At 40.8% G+C, this 22,873-nt stretch overlaps 1 protein-coding gene across 1 annotated transcript in view; it reads left to right on the top strand.

Moving 5' to 3' along the window:
- The window catches only part of cntn2 (contactin 2), a 112,249-nt gene that overhangs the window by 32,603 nt on the left and 56,773 nt on the right, over positions 1–22,873 (top strand). The window contains exon 2 of the mRNA XM_050038166.1: positions 18,396–18,560. Coding sequence (XP_049894123.1) covers positions 18,500–18,560 — 61 coding nt within the window. The 5' untranslated portion in view covers positions 18,396–18,499. The remainder of the gene's footprint in view (positions 1–18,395; positions 18,561–22,873) is intronic.

Below are 22,873 nucleotides of genomic sequence, written 5' to 3'. Positions count from 1 at the left end.
CAGTGGGCATGAAGTCATTCTGCTCTCAAGCGCCACACTCCCCTTGTTAGTGGATGGCAAACTAATAGCTGCTTCAGGGTGCAGCAGGCAGCCTGGAGATTTGTATCTCCCCCCCGGTTGGCTGCCTGGGTTCTGGCTCAGGACTCATCATTATGCACCGTCTTTGCCAGTTTTATCTAGGGACTTAGTGAACAGTTTAGCATGTCTTGATATGATCGCTCATATTTTTCCATCCATGAATGTTGCAGTAATTGTGTTTTTCCCTGCATGTGGTCAGTCAATTAATGCCTCACTTGCATAAAGTGGTGGCAGATACATGGTGTACACTGAGGTGGAGGAGTTGCCCTGGAGTGCTAATTAGATGCTTGGTAGTCAAAATTTTTATTGTTCACATTTCATGGTACCTTTTTGTTAGTGGATCACAGCGACAAGATTGACTTCTTCCTAATTAGATAAATTCCCAGTGCAGCTTTAAAGGCTTTAGTTGTTCATTATTTTTTAATGACTAATTGGTAACATTTGCTTGTGTGTTAGTGGTTAGTGATCTCAATCAATTAATTACAGAATAATGTTTAGATGATTAACACTCTGAGTACGGGTGGTTAAAATGTGTTTGAGGCTTTCTTGTGGCTGTTTCTTTCATACTTGCACAGAATGTTTTTTTCCTTTCCACTCTGAAATCTCTTCCCAACAGAAAGTTAGATCAACCAATCAGCTTTATGCAAACACTCAGAGGGATGCTGCGAAGTATAAATGTGTGTGCAAAAATATGTACTGTATATGCATGCGCTTAGGCGAGACGGTTGCCAGCCGCAGACCACTGTTTGAGACCAATGAACAAAAAAACTGGTTGTTTTTCAGCAGGATGTCAGCTGCATTTTCAGCTGCAATTGTGCCAACAAAACGTTTTTTAGTGGAAAAAAAATCTTATCCATAATCAAGTGGTTTAAGTGCCTAGACATAATGATGTTAACCACAGCACTGTTGAAACTTGAAGTTTCAACATATCTGCTACATAATAAGGTGAAAATGTTACATATCTGTGGTTTACAGAAACATACAATTCACTGTAAACCCCAGTTAGCTCACACTTTATTTTTTGGGGGAGAACAGCTTGCACTCAAAACTTTTAGTTTAATACAATACAGTAACATAAAAGTTTTTAGTAAACCAGACACATAATAAATGTGTCACATGACCCTTGTATGTCAGGAATTTTATGTCAGTTTAACATAACTTTGTTTGGTTCTTTGAGCATTTAATTCTATGCATATGACATAAAAACATTGAGTGCACATTTTTACAACTTTTTTTTTTAAATTTCACCGAGCTATAAAAACATATTGTGGCAAGCTTAGGTCTCTCAACTGTATAGAATAAGACAAAGAGATGAGTTCTGAACCAGGAAGTGCTTTTTATTTCACCTCAACACAAGTTGAGACACATGAGACACTTTAATATCCACACAGGCAGGACGTCACGTACTGTGTATAGCAGGGCTTGACGCTAGCTTTTTTCCCAGGGAGCACATGTGCTCCTAAGTTGAAAAAGTAAGGAGCGCACAAAGAACTTTAGGGGCACAATGTAAATTGATCAAATAATGTGTTTACCGTAATAAATGTGATGCAAATAGACATTTACAAGCAAAATTATTTAATGAATTTGTATACAAAATGTACAGAAAGGTAAAATCAAGTTCTGAAAAAGTATTGCAATTTAATTTTGTCTTTAATGTTATTATCTTATATATATTATCTTTGCAATATGATTATCTTATATAATGTTATTACTATCCTAAAACATTCTCCAGGTCCTCTGAAACACCCGCAGGGTAGGGCGCAGAGCAAGCGGAGAGCAAGGCGCACAAGACAGGATTTGGGGTACAGGCTCGTTCAGGAGCTACAGCTCCATGGTGACCGCTTCCGGGTCTACTTCAGGCTCTTCTCTGCTATTGGACGCGGCGAGGTGTCGTCAGAACGGGGAGAACGGAGCAGGCTTCCCCGTAGGTCCGCCGCTTCCTCCACACTTTGACTTATTGACTTATTTCCACCCTGCCGACAGTGGGACTTAGCCTATATTCATTGTGCCGACAGTGGCTTGGAAAACCGCCCATAACCGTGTCACACGGGGAAGAGGGAAGGCGGCTGGAGTTCCTCCAACATTTGCGGTTAGATTATCATATTTTTTTATTGACAAAAATATAGGCTGCTTGGGCTGTTTTTTTATGCACACATGTGCCCCTAAATATTTTTTACAGTTCGCACACACCTATTTTTAATCGCAAATGCGAGTGAAACGCTCACACTGTTGAGCCCTGTATAGTATCTCCCAGTACCCCAAATCTCAGTTGGTTTAACATTAGCTGCCCCATGAGTGGACCCCAACCCTTGCACTTTGTCCTGAGGTAATGAAGATGTCACATCAGATTGGAGGAATTAATTAAATTTGCATATTTTAAACATCTTTTTAAAATATATATTCTTCCAGGCACCTTATTATATGCTGTTAAATATAGAAAACAAATGTCTAGATAGCACATGGGTTATGGCTTGGTCGCTTTGTTGAGATTTGGCAGATACATGTACTGACTTTGTGTATTTCAGGGTAAATTTGCAGAGCCATAAATTCAGCTCGGAGGTTCACAGGTTTGAGTTTCTCAGACGTCCTTTTTATATTCCTCAGTGTTAAGGTTTGCAGGAAAAGTTGCAATAGAAAAGAGCTCAAATGTAACTTTTATGACATCAGTATGTTTCAAGCAATGTGCTTGTTGCTCTTGACTGTTTTTGTAATTCAGACAAGCATGCCCACTTCACACAGTGTTTGGCCAAGTGAGAGGTGGAGGTGAGAAAGCAGGCAGGGTTTGAACTTCTCTCACAGAAACTTTCTTTCTCTCTCCACACAACTACTTCAGTCTTTGTCCTTGCAACCAAAAGAATGTTTTCTGGAGATTAATCAATTGGGCAACAAAGGGATTCTTGATAAAGGCAGATTTTAATTCATCAGGTGTTACACAGGATAGACCTAGTGCTGCTGCTGGCCATCAGCCTGCTGTGACACCTTTTGCTTGGGGGTTTTTCACTGGCCCAATGCAAGCTGCTACAGCCACCAACCTAAAGGTTTGCTTCCCGAGCTGCTGCCAGCTCTCCTCCTGGGGAAGCAGTCCACAGTGGCGGGGAGCAAGGTGGAGGGACTGTGGGGGGGCCTAGCTAGCTAAGAGTGGAGTGGCTGAGTGAATGAGCTCCACAATGAAATAAGTTGAAATAAATTCATGTATGGGAAACACTGGTTTACTTTATTAGGTGTATACATATGCCTGTGGTTATCTGGTGGGAGGGGCTTAGGACAGAGAGGGAAGAGCTGCAGGAGCAGGGTGTGTTTTTTGAAATACTGCAGTTTTTTTTTTTTTTTTTGCCTTTTTCAGATTTCTGCCCACCCCAGCTTTAACAGAGCACAAAGCACGTCAGCAAATCCACAACAGGAGCAAATAAATGGACCAATACATGTAGAGAAGTTGACAGCGTGTGTGTAGATATGAAGGTGTATGTATGCATAAAGGTGGATGTGTGTGTGTATGCATGTGTCTGTGAGTGTCTGAGTATGAGTGTGTGTATGTATATATATATATATATATATATATATGTATATATGTGTATATATGTGTGTATATATATATATATATATATATATATGTATATAGTTTTATATATATACTGTATATACATGTTAACTTACCTTAGATAATCATGAGACTGATAGAAACCAGATGTTGATTTACTAACTTGTTTTAAGCATAATGAGCCTGGAAGCTGTACCATAAAAAGAGAAGTTGGTCTGCGGAGTATTTTGCGGGATCACTGACAATAACATGAACAATGATCTGACACAGAAAATCCTCCTGTTTGATAAATGGTAGAACAATAGAACCACTCCAAGGCAGTGTCAGAAATGTATCTAGTAAGACTTGGTTAATAGTGCTAAAGGCCAGGCAAAGGCCAAGCAGTGCTGCGCTGATACACAGCACTCTCTTGACTCAGCACCCATTAATAATACATTAGTATAACCCGGAGGAGGATGGCTTAGTGCCATGCAACTTCACAAACCAGACTGAGAGATCACAGTCAGGTCATTTTAGATGCATTGAAATGCAAGACAGCTTTTGTGAAACCAAGCAAGGAGGCAGGTTAAAACAACAGCAAGAAAGATCCACATCTTAAGAGGAAGAGTGATTTTAGCTGATATGATTAATCTTGATCACAAAATACAGTATAAATCTAAAATAAAAAGCAAAAAGTAAAGCAGGCCATGCAACATGAAATCTAGAGTTTGCTAGAAGTCACTCATCCAATTTCTCCATAATAAAAAGGCCTAAAGCAGATCAGTATGCAAGGTTTTACTAAAGCATGGTCCAAAACCTGAGCTTGCTGGGGGTTTTGGTAGGGGTTGTCTGTCTCAGTCCACAGTTTTCACCATTGTGCTTCATTATTTGCAGGTCGGGCTCAGGTGGTTGATTAACGCATATTTTTGTGTATTTGCTGTTATAATGCGGGTCAGAGTCCTGCATTGGGTCGTAACTGGCAGCCTGAGGATGAGTTGGCAGCTTACATTGCGTTCAAGACACCCAAGGAGGATCCTTTTGAGGTTTTATGGTGGTGGAAGGAGCGTGCTAAAATGTTTCCTAACCTGGCAGTGATTGCATGGAATGTTTCTGCCAAGCACAGCCAGAAAAAGAGACTTTCCCTCAGCAGGATTTGTAATTAAAGAACGGAGAACCCAGCTTAATGTGGGTGAGTGTAGCCTGTGTGTGTTTCATCACAGGTGTGGGTCAGGTTGTGGGACTTTTATTAACAGTGCGGGTGGGTGGGGCTTGGACTTAGACATAATGACGTTAATGGGTCGGTTCTGGTACTGAGCATTACGAGTATTGATGGGTGGGGGTTTTCAAAAATGGACCCATGCAGGACTCTGGTGTGGGTATTAATACTAGCTATAGCTAGCTAGCAAACTGTAGGCCGTGGAAGTATTGTAAATGGTGACTGAGCGGGGGGCAAACCACTGGTGCTTTGTTCTCCAGTGTTTATATAGTGTAGAGGGGGTTATGTTATGATAAGGATGGCTCCAGTGCATCATCAAGCCACAATTTCAAGCCCGCCCAAAAAATCCTGAACACTAAAAGGTGAAAACAGTCTGTCTGTCAAACTTGACAGAAACAAAATAAAGCTCATCAAAACCATCTTGGTTAGTTTTGTTAGTCCTTTAGTTAGTTAGCCCACCGTTCAAATAATCATCAGCTCTGGTTTGGTCCAAATAAAACCTTAATTTACCGAGTTAGAAGTAAAAATATACTGTTTTCCCCCGCAATCTGTCTGCTTTCTCTCCAGCTGTTTACCGTCCTCCTGTTATGTTTATTACCACCACTCACAGTCAACTAAGCTGCCTCTTGCAACACACTGACCTCTGGTGGCGCGTGATGTGCACTATATGCAAAACATCCTTATTGCAGCCTCTCCAGTAGGATGTTAATAGAAAAATGAACGTCTGTATTTTTGATGGTACTGTAAATCATAATGTCAAGATGAATACCCTAGTATACCATTATACCGTGATACCACCCAAGCCCACCCATCATTTCAATTGTCTTTTTTTTTTTTTTTATTGTAGGACATATTTAATGGCATTTCATTTTCATTTTTATTAATTAATATACAGAACAAGCTTGTATATTATGTTTTCACAAGCAGGGGTGTAGTGCTATTTGTTTAAGTACAGCAGTTTACCTACACTGCAAAAAGAAACAATTTGTTTTAACTTTAAAAAATTTAGTGTCTGGGCTGCCTTAAATATTTTACGTTGACTGAATTTGAAATGACAAATTGAATCATGAAAAAAATTACCTTGGCTTGTCTTCTCAAGTCAACTCAACAGTCAGTAAACTTAAAATATTAAGGCAGGCCATACACTAACTATTTAAAGTTAAAACAAAACTCTTTAGAGTGTATGACGGGCGTGCGTGTGTGCTATCAGCTATCAGCAACTTTTAAGATGGAATGCTTTCTTGCATGTTGACGTCATGAATGAATCAACACATCTTAAATGTAAATAGCACAACTCTGACCACTCCATTTATTTTTATTTGCTTTCCTGTATGACACATATTATGAGAACTGTGGATTATTTATTTCCTCTCTTGGAGAAAAAAAGTGGCGGAGCGTCACTCAGGTGTGATCCGCATGGAGAAAAAAAGAGAACAGAGACACTGACCTTGCAAAGAGACTTTGGACACTCAGCTGCAGTGATATTCTCCAATTGTATGTGGTGATATAGCAAACCAATGTAATGGCTAAAGCCAACTAGACAACGAGGTCATGGATGTGACATCAAAGACGAGATTAGACAATAGCTAATTAATAGTCACATGCCGCCAACTGGACAAGCTTGTGAATTACTTAAAGTTATGGTGAATCACCGTCAGTGTTCTAATCTGTCGAAAGGATGGACGGCCTTCAGATTTTCCATCACTGTGAAAAAAATTCCATCTATGACAGAAAATATTCAGGTAACACAACCACGGTTCACAGTTCTGCTTTGTCGTGGCAGTGATGCTGTGCTGTTGCCAAATCTGAAATACACAAATACTATTCTCTCTTCAGAATGCAGCAGAGGTAGAGAGAGCTAGTTTCTGAACATTCATTGAGGGGCCCTCTGTAAGGGTCATCCTCAGAACAAACAGATGTACATATATATACATAAATAAAGATGCGAAGGAGTTCTGAATTGAAATACATGTATACACTTGTAGATCTTACAAGGACTCAAAATCATTAAACAAACATTTTGATTCTTGACATGCACAGAAGTCTTTTCAGATGGAGAATTTTAAACTTCTCACAAAGGTAGAGAACCCAAGGCTGGGTCAGACAGACACTTTAACTCACAGACATTTGGTATGAATGCAAAAGAATCCCTCTATTCATACTTTTCAAATGTCAAGTTTTTTCTGCTTTTTCAAAGGTGCATTTTTACACAACGGTGCTTGACAGGAGACATTAAACTCTGTGCCTGATTTCTTTTAACACACATGTATCCATACACACGCCCCACAGTGCATGCATAAGGTCAGGATGACACAGACGAGCTAAACTGAGCATCTTGCTGACCATCTGCATGGTATGAGAGATGGAGGGACTGTCGCCTTGAGGTCCTCTGGGTGCTAGGCTTTTTCATGCATGGCTGCCAGACAAAGAAGAGCAGGGCAGCTGGTCCACCACGGAGCCATACCAGCATTTCCAGTCTCTTAAGGAGAGCCAATGCTGGTAGACTCTGGGGATGGTGGGCAGAATTACGTTAGCATCCGGTGGTATGTAGACAGCTGAGACGGTGACAACACTCAGTTCCCGGGGAAGGTAGAATGGTCTGCAGGATATTGAGAGAGCCTCAAGGTCTGGACAACAATGGTGAGCAATGATCCTGCTGTTGTTACACCAGTTGTTATGGAGATAAACACAGAGCTCCCCTCCTTTCCTCTTACCGGACTCGATGTTTCTGTCCTGCCGGTGGCTAGTGCGGCCCGCTAGCTGCACCACAGCATCAGGTATGAGCGGGTGAAGCCAGCTTTCCGTTATGATCATAATCCCACAGGTCTGTACGTAGCGGTTAGAGGCAATCAATGGCTCCAGTTCGTCCATTTTGTTTGAAATAGATCTGCTTTTTTTCAGATCTTTCTCATCATCTTTCTAAACGTAGACCATAGCTTTAAGCAACATGAAATGGCTGAATCACAAACAAACAGCAGGGAGAATATGATAATTAACCTTCTCTCTAAAACTACAGAAGATGTAGTCAGTCACCGGGTTGCTCAACCCAGTCGCCAGAATAAATGTTGGCATTGTACATTTCTACAAACCACAAATATGTTACATTTGTACGTTACCATGCTGTGGTTAAGGTGTGGTTAGGTTTAGGTACAAAAACCACTTTGTTATCAAAAAAAGATCATGTTTTGGCTTACAATACACAGTTTTAAAGCTATAGTTGGTAACCCTGTTCAGAAACACTTCTTGTTATACTGGGTGAAATGGTCCTTCCGTCCTGAGAGTAGTCAATACATAATGTGTTCAGAAAAAGGAACGAAAAAAATCAGACCTCTGTGGCAGCTGCAGGCCTGTAAAAACTCTGACCAATCCCTGCCATTCAGTGTGAATGGAAAGAACCAATCAGATGCCTTCATGTCTCGTCCTGCCCGAGCCCCCCTCCGTCCCTCCCTCCCTCCTCCCTGCGCGCACTCATCACGTGTCACCGTTGCCGGAAATATTCAGCACAATCCTCAGCAGAAATACCGAGTTAGCAGGAGTTTGCTGAACCCAGCCTCACAGTCACTTGTTGCCAGATTGTTATTCGCCACTCATGCAGGACTCTCCAGCACTGGACTGATTTCCTTTTGCTGACCCTGCCTGTGTCTCTGACCTGTCTGCTTTGTCTGATTCCCGGTAAATGCACTAGCCATCTGTCCCTGACCTCGAGACCTGCTTCCGTGTCCTTGGTTCCTTTTGGCTATAGCTGCTTGGCGTTTCCATCTGACGATGACGCTACAGTGTGAGTGTTCCAGTCTGCTCACCTGTGGTTTCTTGTGGTCCAGAGAGTTTCACAGTGTCACCACACTCGCCATTGTGTGTGCATCCTGTGAGTACTTACCTGCAGGCTTCTTGACCCTCTGCCTGGCCTCACCCTGCCTGTTTCCATCTGGTTCGTCTGTTTGGACTGAGTACTTACCAGGTTCTAGGAAGAGCCTGTTGTCTGCAGCTCTTCGTCTAACATCTTACTGTGGCTGTTTCTGCTTTTACTTTCTGTCTTGTGGTATCAGTAGACTTGTTTTTATTGAAGAAAAGCCTCTGACAACATTCTGCTAATTCAGAGATAAAAACATTTAATTTCCCATTGATTCACAATAAAAGTCCCCTGTTATTTTGTTAGATATATAAATATATATATATATATACATATATATATATATATATATATATATATATATATATATAAAAATATACATATATATATATATATATATATATATATATATGTATATATTTTTTTGTGAAGCAGCAAAATAGGGAAATGTAGGGTTTTCATCAGCCGTAACTTAACAGGCTCATGTTAGGGTGAAAGCCATCAAACAGTAAAATAAAGCAGATTATCTAAAGTAAAAACAGGACGCAGGAGGGAAACTAAACTCCAAACCACAGAGATTCAGTTAGAACAAAAGTACTGACAGCTGAACACACAGACTTTTTAAAAGGTCTTTCTCTCTTGTGTCCTGCAGACAGAGGTAAGTGGAGTCTCACAACACACCCACACTTATTTCAGGGGGGAGAAGGGGGTCGCCGGGGGTTTGCTGCTGTCAGCAAGACATCAGTGCTACCCTTTGGGCCCTACTCAAGAAAAGGTCTGTGTCTGCATGGCTTGGTGTGGCTTTGTATGTTAAAACTGACAAAGGCAACGCAAATCGGTTTGGCATGTTTGGACTCAGCATGGCCAAAAGTGACAATAGAAATGGCCCATTACACACGAAAACATGGATCCAGGATGAAAAATACTGAAGTTCCTCTTTAAGGTTGACCTTCAACTTCGTTCTCACATCTCTCCACCACCCAGCCTTTACATCTCTTTAACCTCTTTTTAATTGATATTGTGCTGCCTTAATGTGTGTGTGTGTGTGTGTGTGTGTGTGGGGGGGGGGGGGGTCCTTGGGGGAGCATATGCTTCATCAGCAGATGTCTACACAGCCCTAAAAGCCCCATGGCCTTGGGTGGTCATTCTCCTTTATGAAGCATGAAGGTGAGAGAGAGAGAGAGAGAGAGAGAGAGAGAGAGAGAGAGAGAGAGAGAGAGAGATGCATTGTGGTGAAGGACAGATAAAGAGTGTGTGTCCCACAATTTAATTGTTAATGTCGGGAGCCATTTGACCTTTTCTGCAGCTGTCTTCAAGTGCCCTTCAACAGCCTCAACTTTAGAGAAGAAAATAGAGAGAGATAAGGACAGACTGCAGCTACTTCGGAAAATGCTTACACCTCTTAAAGCTTCGAAGCCATTCACTATTTTTATGGGTTACACTCTGCTTAAATAGCTGCTATATGTTGTAGTTTTTTAGAAGAATGTACACATTTTGTGTAGTTTGAGTTAATGTTTCTGTGTGTTCGTTAAATTGTATATTTTCTGTAGAGTTTAGAGAGGATGGGAATTACGAGAGACCCCACGATATGATATTATTACGCCACTTGAGTCACCATACAGTATTATTGCAATTCTAAACACTTTGCAATGTGCTGAGTATTGCAGCAACATATGTTGCAATATATTGTGATTTTCTACCTTTTTTCTACTGCAGATTGTGTCCTCAGAGGAAAACTTTCCGCACGTTATTTTTACTTCTGCGGTGGTGTGTCCGTGACACTCTGCAGTTACACCTCCAAAGCGCTAGACGGTGGTGGAGGACTGTGTTAAGTGATATAAAGTTTAGTTCAAATCAAACTTTATTTATATAGTTGATTCAAAACACATATTAAATATGGCTTAATAGGGACAATTTCAAACACAAGTACGCAAACTGGCTTCACTATAAATCGCAGAACTGACAGACAAGCGCTTGTCTTTATCTGGACACATTTCCCCCACCAATACAACATGCTAACGTTATTAGCACAAGTCTATGGCGTTTGTATAAATTAGCCTAGCGTCTAGCGATCTTTTGCTCTTCTCATATAAAACCAGGGACAACAGCAGCATCTAACAAAGGTAACGGCACATAATTTGGCTCCATTACAACTCACAAGGTTGACCGACAAAACAACTGTCGTACACTAAACACGTTTTCCAAGCAAATACAACATGCTAACGTTATTAGCGCCAGCCTACGGCATTTTACATGGTATACATTAGCCTAGCGACGAGCGGATATTTCCTCTGCTCATATGAAGCCAGGATAAATCCCGAAGTATAAATCCCTGGAGGATAGATCACACACACGACTTAAAATGCTGATTTAGTGGAGGCTTTACTGTCTTCACAATTTATTGTTTCTTACCTGTGAAATACAAGTAAATACAAGCTTCGTTTCCACTGAGGGAAATGGTTTCAGCTTACAGAAACTAACAGGAGGTCTGCGTCACCACGACACTGAGCGTGAGGGTGGGCGAGTTCAACTTTCTGTCAACCCCCATTTTCACAGGTAACTTAGCCTGTCCCCCTGCAGCAGGAAATAATGGATTAATCCTGGAAAGCTGTTGATGTAGCACTTTTCACCTCATGAAAGTAACACGGCGATTATTCAGCTAATGAGAATTTGGTCAGACGATAGCGACCAAATAATAGACTTGTCGATCAGGAGACTACATCCTTAAAACGAATGTATACTTGGCTTTCTTGTATTGATACAATATTGCCATGCAAATTATGCAAAATATGGCAATACTATGTTGTATCAATTTTTCCCCACCTCTGGAGTTTATGATGTAATGCTGTCACAGACGGAGATTTTAACATTTACCTTGTTTTTTAGTTAGATGAAAATGTGTGAGCCACAGTACTGTATCTCCATATGGGATATTTGTCATGATACAATTATATGGAGAGAAAAGTGACTGCTAAAGTGCCAAGTGCTCTAGCAGTCTGACACATGGTCATTCAGTCCCTTTACAATAAATGATGTAGAAGCAATTTTATTACTGATCATTTTAGTATCTTTTTCCATTAGTTGTGTTCACTCAACCCAATCTTCAAACAGAACTCTCATTTTCTACATGAAAGTCAGACACCCATCCACCACATGACCTCCACACCATTACTCTTCACCTTACCACATTCAACAAAGGACACAGTGCTTCTTCCATTGGCACAGAATGCAGACACTTCTACTGCAGTATTATCCAACATGAATGAAACTCTCAGGAACACTGTACTGGGTTTTTAAGCTGGTCCTAAAAGATTTTTTTTAATAACACTTTTTGAATCATCAATAGGGTAAAAACTGAAGCAAGGTCTATCAGTTTTGCTTAATTTTGCTTTCAATAGCCCAACAGTCTTCAACCAGTAACTACTTGTTTTTTTTTTAAGAAAATGCAATAGGAAATGAAATACAGTGAGTTTAGTGCCGCATTTCAAAGTGCTAACCATGTAGACCTGGTGAAATTTGAATGTTTTGCAATTTAAATGTTTTGCCTTTTACTTTATTTTACTTTATTTTGGCTTTGCTGGTGTTAACATGGTGTTTACTTGTTAGCCGACATTAGCCTTGGCCGCTCTGCAATGCACACAACTGGGGTTTGGGTGGGAGCTGGCTAGTGGCACCGCTAATGCTGTGATTATTGCTGGTAACGCTGTTGAAACAAGGTGGCCACCCTCCGGACCCCTTCCTGTAGCCTAGGCTGACCAAACGTCCTCTTTTGCCCGGACATGTCCACTTTTCACGTCCTGTCCGGGGCATCCAGGGGGTGTTTATAAGTTGATGATAATGTCCGGTTTTCCTTGTTTGTGTGTGTGTGTGTGTGTGTGTGTGTGTGTGTGTGTGTGTGTGTGTGTGCGTGTATGTGTGTGTGTGTGTGTGTTAGAGTGCGGCACGGGGCGCATATTTCTGTCCGAACCCGACAGTCATTCTGTTTTGTTATGTCCGAAACCGAACCGAGCCCGACATTATTTAATTTCTAAAGCACTGAGTTTGTGTCACACAGTTGTTATGGTCACAGGCTATTTAACAGGCTGGGCGTGCGCCGTGGGTGCTCTGCGGAGAGGGAGACCTCCGTGTTTGAGACGGAAGCGGGCGGCGGGAGGTCCAAGGCTTCCAGCGAGGGGAGAGGTAGAAACAAACAGCCAATGTGTGTGTGTGTGTTCTGTTCAGGTGTTGTCACGTAAATAACAGTCCCCAAGCAATAAACAGGACAGACAATAGGATTTTATTTATTTTTACACTACATTTTCACTGAAAACTGACTGAATCCGACCTGATCCCGAATACAATTTATACATTTTTGACTCAACCCGGCCTGACTCGTCGGGTAGGCCTACCGTTGGGACCCGTCGGGCTCGGATCCGGTAGCCACACTCTAGTGTGTGTATGTGTCCCCTATTGGGGCCTATCTGAATTTGTGTCTTTGAGAGATATTATTTTGTAATATAACTGAATTTTCTATCCATACATATAAACTTTAAATATATTAAAATTATAAGGCATCTTTGAGTAAACTGCGAGTATCATTTAAGTAGGCTATGTCGTGGCCGGGCCAAGTGTCCTCTTTTTTGGAAATCAAAATATGGTCACCCTACTGTAGCCCAGCTGAGTAAATGGCTTTATTTTGAGCTGTAAAACCTCTTTAGCATTGATAATTATGTTAGCACCATTAACCCTGCCAACACTGGTAACGGAGAACAGTGGTAACATAGTTAACACAGCTAAAGAGGGTTTGCGGCTCAAAATTGAACCACTTACGTACTTACCGGGGTGATGGGGTGAGACTGTAGGGTGGGCAAAATGTTTCCACAGCAACGTTGTTGGGTCAGGTAGGCATTTCTAGTGGTAATAAACAAATGAACAACTCCCACCAGACCTGGTTGGTGCCCAGTGCAGTAAACTAAGGAGTAGAAAAAAACAACCTATAGACCGAAACGCGCAACCCTTCAAAAATATTCTCAGCTGTTAACCATTGACAACCTCTAACTGAAGCCTTTGCAGATATCTCTAAAGCTGCAGTTCATCAAAGGAACACTAGATGCTGGCTCTAAAAACTATTCCTGTATGGAAATAAATGAGAATACCATATATAGATAATGCTACAGTCACATTTTGGCAAGTCATCACTTTGGGAAGTTTTTCACCATCAAGCTATTTTCATTTAGCCACCTCCATTAACATAAAGTGCTCACACTGCTCAGTTTATCTTTGGTGACTTAACAGTAATCATCAGCACTGGATGCCGCTTCTTTTTATCAACTCTTGCACAACATAATGCATTGCAGCATCACTTCTAGAGAGCTCCTTAACACTAAGCATTAGATTTTAGGAGCCCACATCCTGATTTAGGAGAGTTTCTCTGTCAGAGATAGACAGGACACTCAGGTAGGATGTTTAAAGAGTGAGTTTAAAGAAGGTCAATTATCAGCAACTGAAAACGCAGCTGGCATGTGGACAAAAAGCCAAAACACACAGAAAAATCTGTGTTTTCCAAAATTCCCGTATACATGTGGACTAGGCCTTAGGTCAGTGACGTTTTCCGAACCTGAGACTTTTATCAGCAGGCATTGAAGCAGGATCTTAATGAAGGCGGGCAACCTTCTCCACAAGCAAAGAGCTGCTCATTCTCTTCCTGTTATCCCAGGCTGTATTTCTGCCTCCTATCAGACACAGACAGAGAAAACTGCCAGTGTGTGCACCGGGAGGACAGCAAATCAGGCTTAGTCTGAGCCAGGCTTACACCGACCCCACAGGGACGGCCACAGAGCTTCAGTCTGCTATCAGAAGTAAATGTTCAGAGCCAAAAGAAATGACGGCTTGACAGGAATTCAAGAGGAAAATGGCTTTGTTTTAGATTTGTCTTCTGCAAGCTTTTTGCTGCTAAAAACCTGAACTTGAGGGGAACTGTTTCCCTATAACAGATACATAAATGAAATCATGAAATTTTGTCTTGAGAGAAGGATCAGTCAGAAAAAGTTACTCTGTCGTTGTACCTGTAAAGATTGTATTAGACATGTTCAGACTTTGCCTGAAAATATCGGCACCCTCTTCAGCTGAGAACCTGATCACCAAACAACACAATTTGTTCGCAAGAATCAATACAAGTAAGTAAGTAAAGTAAGTAAAAGTAGAGGCTACTTTAATACGGTCTTCATTTGAATAAAACAAATTTACAGCAATGTGACAGGCTTCGTGAAGCTCTAATGCTCATTGTAGAGAAAAACAAAATTCTAGCCGGATAAACCACTGGACGCATTCACATGTTGAGCTTATTATGGCACTAGATGAAAAGTCTGTGCTTCACCGAAGCTGACAAAGACCATAAATGTCTTCATTAAACAGTAATCCATCTAATAGTTGTTGGGACATTTTAGCTATAGCCACAGTATTGACCTTGTGATGGGGTAGAAGAAGAGTCTAGGGATCACCAAGGTCTTCAGGATACATCGTCTACTCACCAGGATTAGTTTCAAAGCAATCTATCTCATAGTTGCTGAAACATTTCACAGAAAAAAATAAAATGTCACCTTCCTGATAGTGCTTGAGGACCCAATGGAATCGCCAGTCATTAGGGTTCATCCTCTGGGTATCATGAATGTCCGTGTGAAATTTCAGGGCAATGTTTCAGATAATCGTTGAGATATTTTTGTCTGGGCCAAAGTGGTGGACCGAATGACTGACTGACCAACGTTGTCATCGTTTCTGCAAAACCCCAGATACATGACATTTTTGCATTATTATGTAGCGAATATGCTGAAACTTTGTTTCCTTACATTTCAACAACACTGTGGTTACCTTGTGGTAAGGTTTAGGCACACACAACACTTAATCATGTCTAGGAAACATAATGTGGCTTAAAATACCTGGTTTTCGTGGCACAATCTTGGCTAGAAAACAGCAGTGTCTTGGTAAAAAACAACCGCTTTTCATGGCACTATCCCCACTGGAAACAGCGAAGGTGGCTAAAAAGCTGTTGGAAACATGCGATGACTCGCTAAAAACAACCGTTTTTGTTTGTTGGTCTCCAGTTATGGTCTGAAGCTTGGCAGGCATGTGCCTTGCCATCCACCATCCCCACCCACCTGCAATGACAAAGTCAGCTCATATACTACCTCAGTTTAGAAACAATGATATGATATGTATGACACATACAAATACAAATGAATTCGTGGTTGTCAGAAACCTGCTTCTTCTGGCAACTGGACTGCATGCATGTTGCGAAAAACAGTCACATGAATTGTTTATACAGTGGTCAATGGTATAGTTTAGTGAGCAAATAGTGTGACCGAAAGAGATGTGATGTTTTGCTGGTGTAAATGTGTCTCTCCAACATCACTGCCAGTTCATGTTAATAGCCGTATGCAACATCCTACAACAGACTTCAGCCTGCAGACCCACAATGGTGATATGTCAGTACACAGTGAGCAGCTGACTGTCACACTTTAACTTCAGCAAAATATTAAATGTGCTGGGATCAGTACTGAGCTGATTCTACTCTGTGATGCATCTGGGGTCATTTGGAGTTACATGATACACTACTCTCATCTTACTTAACTCATGGTCTAACTCTGTTATCCATCCATCAGTCCCACTTTTAGTCATCCTCTTGTGCACTCTTTTTTTCAGTCTCAGATTTTCCACTTGTATTTTTGATTCCCCTGTTTCTCTTTCATCCCCCTCCTGCTTTATTCTCCTTTCACCATACCCATCCCTTCACTCTCAGCAATGTGTGTGAGAGTTCAGACTGACGGTGATGTGTATGTGTGTTTGTGTGTGTGTGTGTGTGTGTGTGTGTGTGTGTGTTTGACTCAGTGAAGTCAGTCAGGCCTTGTGATGCATGGAGAATTGTAATCCTACTTTATATTGAGTGAATCAAAGCCTGTAAAGCAGAGTTGTCTCTTGGGAAGGACCATCAGTTCTTGCTGTGAGCAGAAAAGACACACAGTGCGTGTGTTATGGTGATACACATGAATAAAGGAGGGGCCCTCAAGGACCTTTTGGACAGAAAAAACAATAAGAACTCAATCACAGATGTATTTAGTCATTCAGAATAATATGCCCATGATAATTCCTTACATCCTTGATTTCTAATCCACATCTCTTACTAGAAAATCGCTATGGTCACTATCCATGAAAAAACCCCAATAACTCATAGAAATAATATAGTGTTGCACAGAGCCATAATGCAACATGGAGCATTTTAAACATGTTTGAACAGGCTATTACATCCTTAATTTCTGTGCCATCTTGTAATGTTGACAGTGAAACTGGTTTGCTTCCTTTGAATTGGAGGAGTAGATTAGAAGCTACAGTGCAAATTAGGTTAAGGACGAAAAATAACTTTGCCAACAAATGCATTCAGCTTATTACTGAAACATGTTAGCATTTGTATTTTGAAACAAAATTATTAAAAAAAGGATACAATTTGACCATGTATATTGCTCATTTGGAGCATAGCACCAACAGATGCAGTAGTGTTCTTTATAAGACTTTTGGTCAGTGTAGTGACTCAGAATGGAACCCTAATGAGTCAAGAACTCTAGGACTGACCATCTTAGTCAGGCAATATCTCACAATCTTATCTGGTCTTGATACAGGTTCTGTGGGGTTCTCCGAAGAGCCTTCACCTGTTCGAAACTGTGGACCTAATCTGAAATTATACCTACAAGAAACCAGAGGGCAAAAACTAATGAGAAAAAAAGGAAGAAACTTGATCCGAAAATGACCTGGCAAAAATTACAGCAATCCATTGTCATTCCCAGGTCATCAAAAACAGACACTTTGTCATGCCCCCCTGGCACCTCATACTGTCGGCTGCCTTAGCCTTTGTATGTGATACACAGCTGTCTTCTGGATGAAATACACTGTAATACCTGGGAAACATGAAACAATTACAGTTAAGTTTAGGCAACAAAATTACTTGGTTAGACTTAAAAAAAACATCATGATTTCAGTTGAAATAACTATGAAACATCACATACCTATGCAAGTTATATAACAATACAACTCTGACAACACTGACACAAACTGCCGTCCTGAGATGAAAGTTTGTTTGATCAATCCACCGCAATGCGTAATTTCTCGCTCTTTGTACTACTTCATTTGCTCTCAGCATCAAATAATGCATCAAATAATGCTTTGAACGGGAGCAGCGCGACAACCCCCGTCTGTCGCGCGACAACTCTCTATTTTACGCGGCTCTTCTATTTTTTTATTTTTTTATTTTTTATTCGAAAAATCGTCGAATAGTTGCCATGATTTTCGAATAGTGTTTTTGCTTGTGCTGCCCATCCCTAGTCGATTGTGTTGCTTTTTGAGCCAGCCTCAAAAGGCCACTAGAGGAAATGCAATTTTCGGTTCACATTGTTTTACTTTCCAGCCGTAAAGTTTGCCACTTGGTTACAACCAGAGTTTGACAATCAGGATTTTCAAACATGGAGTGTACAAATAACAGTACTTGGAACTGACACTGGGAAGAGTCAATATGTAGAGAAAATGGTGATTTTCATATTTACTTGCTAAAGACGACCAAGGAATTATTGTGATGGATGGGAAGTCAACTTAAAATTACATTCTCAATTGAATTGAATTCATTTAGCAATCAATGCTTAATGAACTCAGTTCCTCCATAGAGCTATAGGAGCTGTCATGTAAGTAATCTTGTTCTTCCTTTTCCTGCACAGGCCCAGACTGAATGCCTCCTCTTCCTGTGAGATAAAGTGAAGAGGTTCTGATCCTATCTGCACCTGATCTGTTCGTGATTCTGTTGTAATCCATCAGGATCCAGATGATGGAGCACTTGCTATGTCTGCTGGTCCTCAGCTTAGTAGCCCTGAGGGAAGCTGTCGGTAAGTTCCACTTTAAAACACTAATGATGCATGTTCAATGGGGGTTTTCAGACTGATTGCAGAAACAGTGTTGGTGTTAATGATTACATTAGAACTAGGCCTAATTTTAGCCAATTGAGGAGTTAAAGGGATAGTGCACCCAAAAATGAAAATTCAGTCATTATCTACTCACCCATATGCCGATGGAGGCCCTGGTGAAGTTTTAGAGTCCTCACATCCCTTGCGGAGATCGGCGGGGGGAGCGGCTAGCATACCTAATGGCTGACGGCGCCCCAGACTAACGTCCAAGAGCACAAAATTGAAACAACAAAATATCTCCAACATGCTCATCCACAGTGATCCAAGTATGCTGCAGCCCAGACATAAAAAGTTGTTTGGAAAAACGTCATTTGAGCTCTGTTTTTAGCCTGACTGTAGCCTGTAGCTCTGACTGCTTCTCTGTGCTCCGCGTTCACGTGTCAAGGATAAACAATGGGCCAGACAGACTGCATTTCGACAAATGTCCCAAGTACAAGGCAAAGCTTGTTGTACATATACACTGTATAAGTTCAAATAAGAGAGATCAAATTAAATTTTTTTTTCATACATTTGAACTGTGGTTTAAATTTCTACTAAATGTGACAGTCCTAGTCAGTTGATGCTAAATGGTGTGGTTTATATTCTTCAGTTCTTCAACAATTGCTATATTTCCACTGCACAGCAATGTGACAGGCTTCGTGAAGCTCTAATGCTCATTGTAGAGAAAAACAAAATTCTAGCCGGATAAACCACTGGACGCATTCACATGTTGAGCTTATTATGGCACTAGATGAAAAGTCTGTGCTTCACCGAAGCTGACAAAGACCATAAATGTCTTCATTAAACAGGCACAGCTATACTCAACTGGATTTGTTCTTTTTATGCTTCCATGATGGTGCTGGCCATGGCCAGAGACATTATGATTTTGGGTTGTCTTTCCATCCTATTCTTGTGAATGCGATATCTCAAATTTGGTACAAATGTTCACTTGGGCTCAACAATGAGCTGATTAGATCTAGTTTGGTATCCCAAAAATTGTGGATGGTACCTGGTACATTTTTTTTAGTATCACCGCGGGTCCAAGTACGCTGAGCCAATCATAAAAGGTGGAGATTGGTCTGATTGGTCAACGGGAGAATCCTCACTAGCGACAACACAGGACATTCTGCACACACCCGCCTATTTTAATGGGGACCACAATTTCTTATTACCTTCAACTCAGATTTTAAAAAAAAAAAATGGCAGCTTGTAGAACTATGCATTACAACATGCTGTACAGTTGTTGCTGATGAAAGAATTCAGTGAGCGCTGTGTTGAAGACGATGTCACAGCACTTTCACGTGGCATTGCTATGGTGATCAGCTGGGAATCCTACCTACACTGAGAGGATACTACCTTCACTGAGGGGATACTATCTGCAGTGGAGAATGAAATAGAGGAAAGGACCTGGTACCAAAAGTGAGTTGAGTCTAGTCAAGTAGAGCTGTACCACACAGTGGAAATACATATAATACTAGCAAAATGCTGTTCGTCCAGTTACTGGAGCAATTATTTGCAGGGTCAACTGTGAACCTGCCCACTCAAAGACTTGGAGGCTGAAGGAGAATTTCTGTTGAAAACACAGAGCTTTTTTATTCATTCTTTGAATAATGAAAGAACAATAATAGCACAATCAAAACTCAAAACACTTTTTAACGACTTTTGACCACAAAACAGAATTAGAATTAGTAATAGCTGTGAGCTGAAGTTAAAAATACTCTCTCTCATTTTTCTTTAGCACCAAAGAGTGCCCCTAAATTCTCAGATGTCCTCCTAGCTCACTGTTATGGTGAATCTCAAAACAGTTCACAGAACTATTGGAAAGGCTGGGAAACATCTTCAAAAATAGTTTAAACAGTTAACTTGCCAAAGTATTTGTGTCTTCGTGTGTGTGAGAGAGTGAGTTTAATGTGTGGATGCGGCTCATTTTGGGGCCTTTCGGGTCTGATTAAAATTTCATGATTGTTGTCTTAAGCGCTATTCGGAATCAAATCACGCACCACCGTCCTCTCCTGCCATCATGTGCGTATGATAGGACTGTCAAAAGCACCATGAAATTGAGTTAGAATATTTTCAAATTAATTTAGTAAAGTTCGAATAATATTAGAATTTATCATCATTATTATTATTATTATTATTGTTAATTTTATTTTATTATTTTTTTTTACAAAAAAACAAAAACACAAAAAATAAGATGCTTATTGCGGACGCAATATGAATGTGACACTCGGATGAAAACACCCGTTCTGACCTCACTGAAGTGCCAGGTATGAAACACCCGTTCTGACCTCACTGAAGTGCCAGGTATGATCAACTTTTGCCTTGTTATCTGAGCAATGTTTGGATACTTCAGTGCGTAGTTTTCCACCACAAGAGTGGATCCTGGTCGGCTCGTAGTGGTGTCTCATTCTGGTAACGTTTCATCTCTTCTTCAAAAAGGGTAGGCAGGGAGGCAGCAGGTGCAACACTCTCCCTGTATGTCTCCTGAACAGGTCACACATCGCGGACAGCGCAGTGGGTGGTGTTGGCGCAGTGGGCTCCTCCGTCTGCGCCTCTCCCTCCATCGCTGCGTCCCTCTCTGGCCCGGCTTGTGCGCGAGCCATCTCCGCCCGAATGGGATTCGCCGTGATATACAACATTATTGATAGTATTAACTAATTATTAATGATATTCGAATTATCAAATTTAGGTTAGAACTTATAAAAAAATATATAGGCTATATTCGAATATATTTCTAACTTCGATTTTTTTTTGACAGCCCTAACACACATATTTACTGCTGGTCTATTCGCACGGGATTAGTATTACCTGAGGTAATTGTCCGGAACCCTTTTACAGAAGGTAAAAGTCGTAGTAATCTTTACTGACATCGTGCAGTAATGATTACTGACATGGCACATTCAGACGGGACTAAAATCTCTGGTAAGTATTACTTTACCCCACATACCTATGTAAAACTAATCCCGTCCGAATAGGGCTTTAGACAGCAAAGGGAGGGGATGCATTTCTCCAGCAGGCCTTAGTGTTGAATTAATGCACCAGTGTGATGAATGATACAGGTAGATAATGACTGGGTGCAGCCCATGAAAGAGCTCTGTCAGTGAAAAGCAGAAAAAATACTGTTGAGATATGAATCAGCTTCATCTGTGCACACTGTTTCATTTGCACTACACGAATTGAAAGTTGGATGCAGGTAATAAACCTCGAAATCAATTTTACCAAAAAACTGCTGCAGCTCTCATTTGGCCTCACAATGTAGATGACATAGTGTCTAACTTAAATAGAAAGATGGCAAGGAAGTGAGACACTGTTGTCTCAAAGATATGTTAAAATGGGTGTGTGCACATAAAGCGATACACTCGCTGGGGAAAAAACTATGCTCTGCACAATTTTTTTTTGCCCTGTGGCAAAAAGCCAGGTGAATATTTGAAGGAAGTTTTTCAGATTTTGGCTTCCTGTTAAAATCATTACTCATTATACCTGACACTGGGCAGGCTGTGTCTCTACAAGTGTACATAGTGTAACTCATTGTCTTCTCAAAGGACATCTTCAAGTCCAAGTCAAAAGACAAAACCAAAAGCTAATTCGGAGACACACAGGGCTTGAACTGAGGGATGGAAGGTTTCCAGCCACCTGTTTCAAAATAGTGCAACAGTGTTTCCCACAGGATTTTTGTGTTTTTGTGTTTTTGTGTTTTTGGGTGTGTGTGAGAGCCAAGTTATGATGGCAGAATATGCCTAGATTTCAACATCTTTGTGCCTTTTATGTGTGAAAAATGTTCTATTTTTACCGATAAAAACAAAACACTAGTGGTATGTTATGGTGAAGGGTTACACTTAAAATACGGCTAAGGATTAGCGGTTAAACATTTCAGTAATCAAAAGAAAAATGACTAACGTACTGATCTGCCTCTGGAGGGCTATTTTATTATTTTCTATCATGTGCAGACAAAATATTCTTTTAAAACTCTCTCTCTCACACACACACTCACAAACACAGTTACAGATACGCAAAACAATACAAAATACAAAATACGAAAAGAAAACAAAAGGCAAGACTCAAATTAATTACACACAAACAGACACAAATTACTGCTTTCCCCCTCCCTCCCTCATGATTTGCAAGTACGGTACCCTGCATCAGAGCATTTAAGGTTACGCGGCTTCGAAAAGAAGATTTCAAAAGCTCTCTGGTAGTTGAATGCCTCTGGGACAAGCCCATTTATGGCAACCCTACTAGAATGAGAGCATATCTGC

This window comes from Epinephelus moara, chromosome 24, assembly GCF_006386435.1.
Source record: "Epinephelus moara isolate mb chromosome 24, YSFRI_EMoa_1.0, whole genome shotgun sequence".
NCBI classification, from domain to species: domain Eukaryota; kingdom Metazoa; phylum Chordata; class Actinopteri; order Perciformes; family Serranidae; genus Epinephelus; species Epinephelus moara.
Note: the sequence above shows the minus strand (reverse complement) of the source record. Positions and strands in the feature narration are given on the sequence as shown.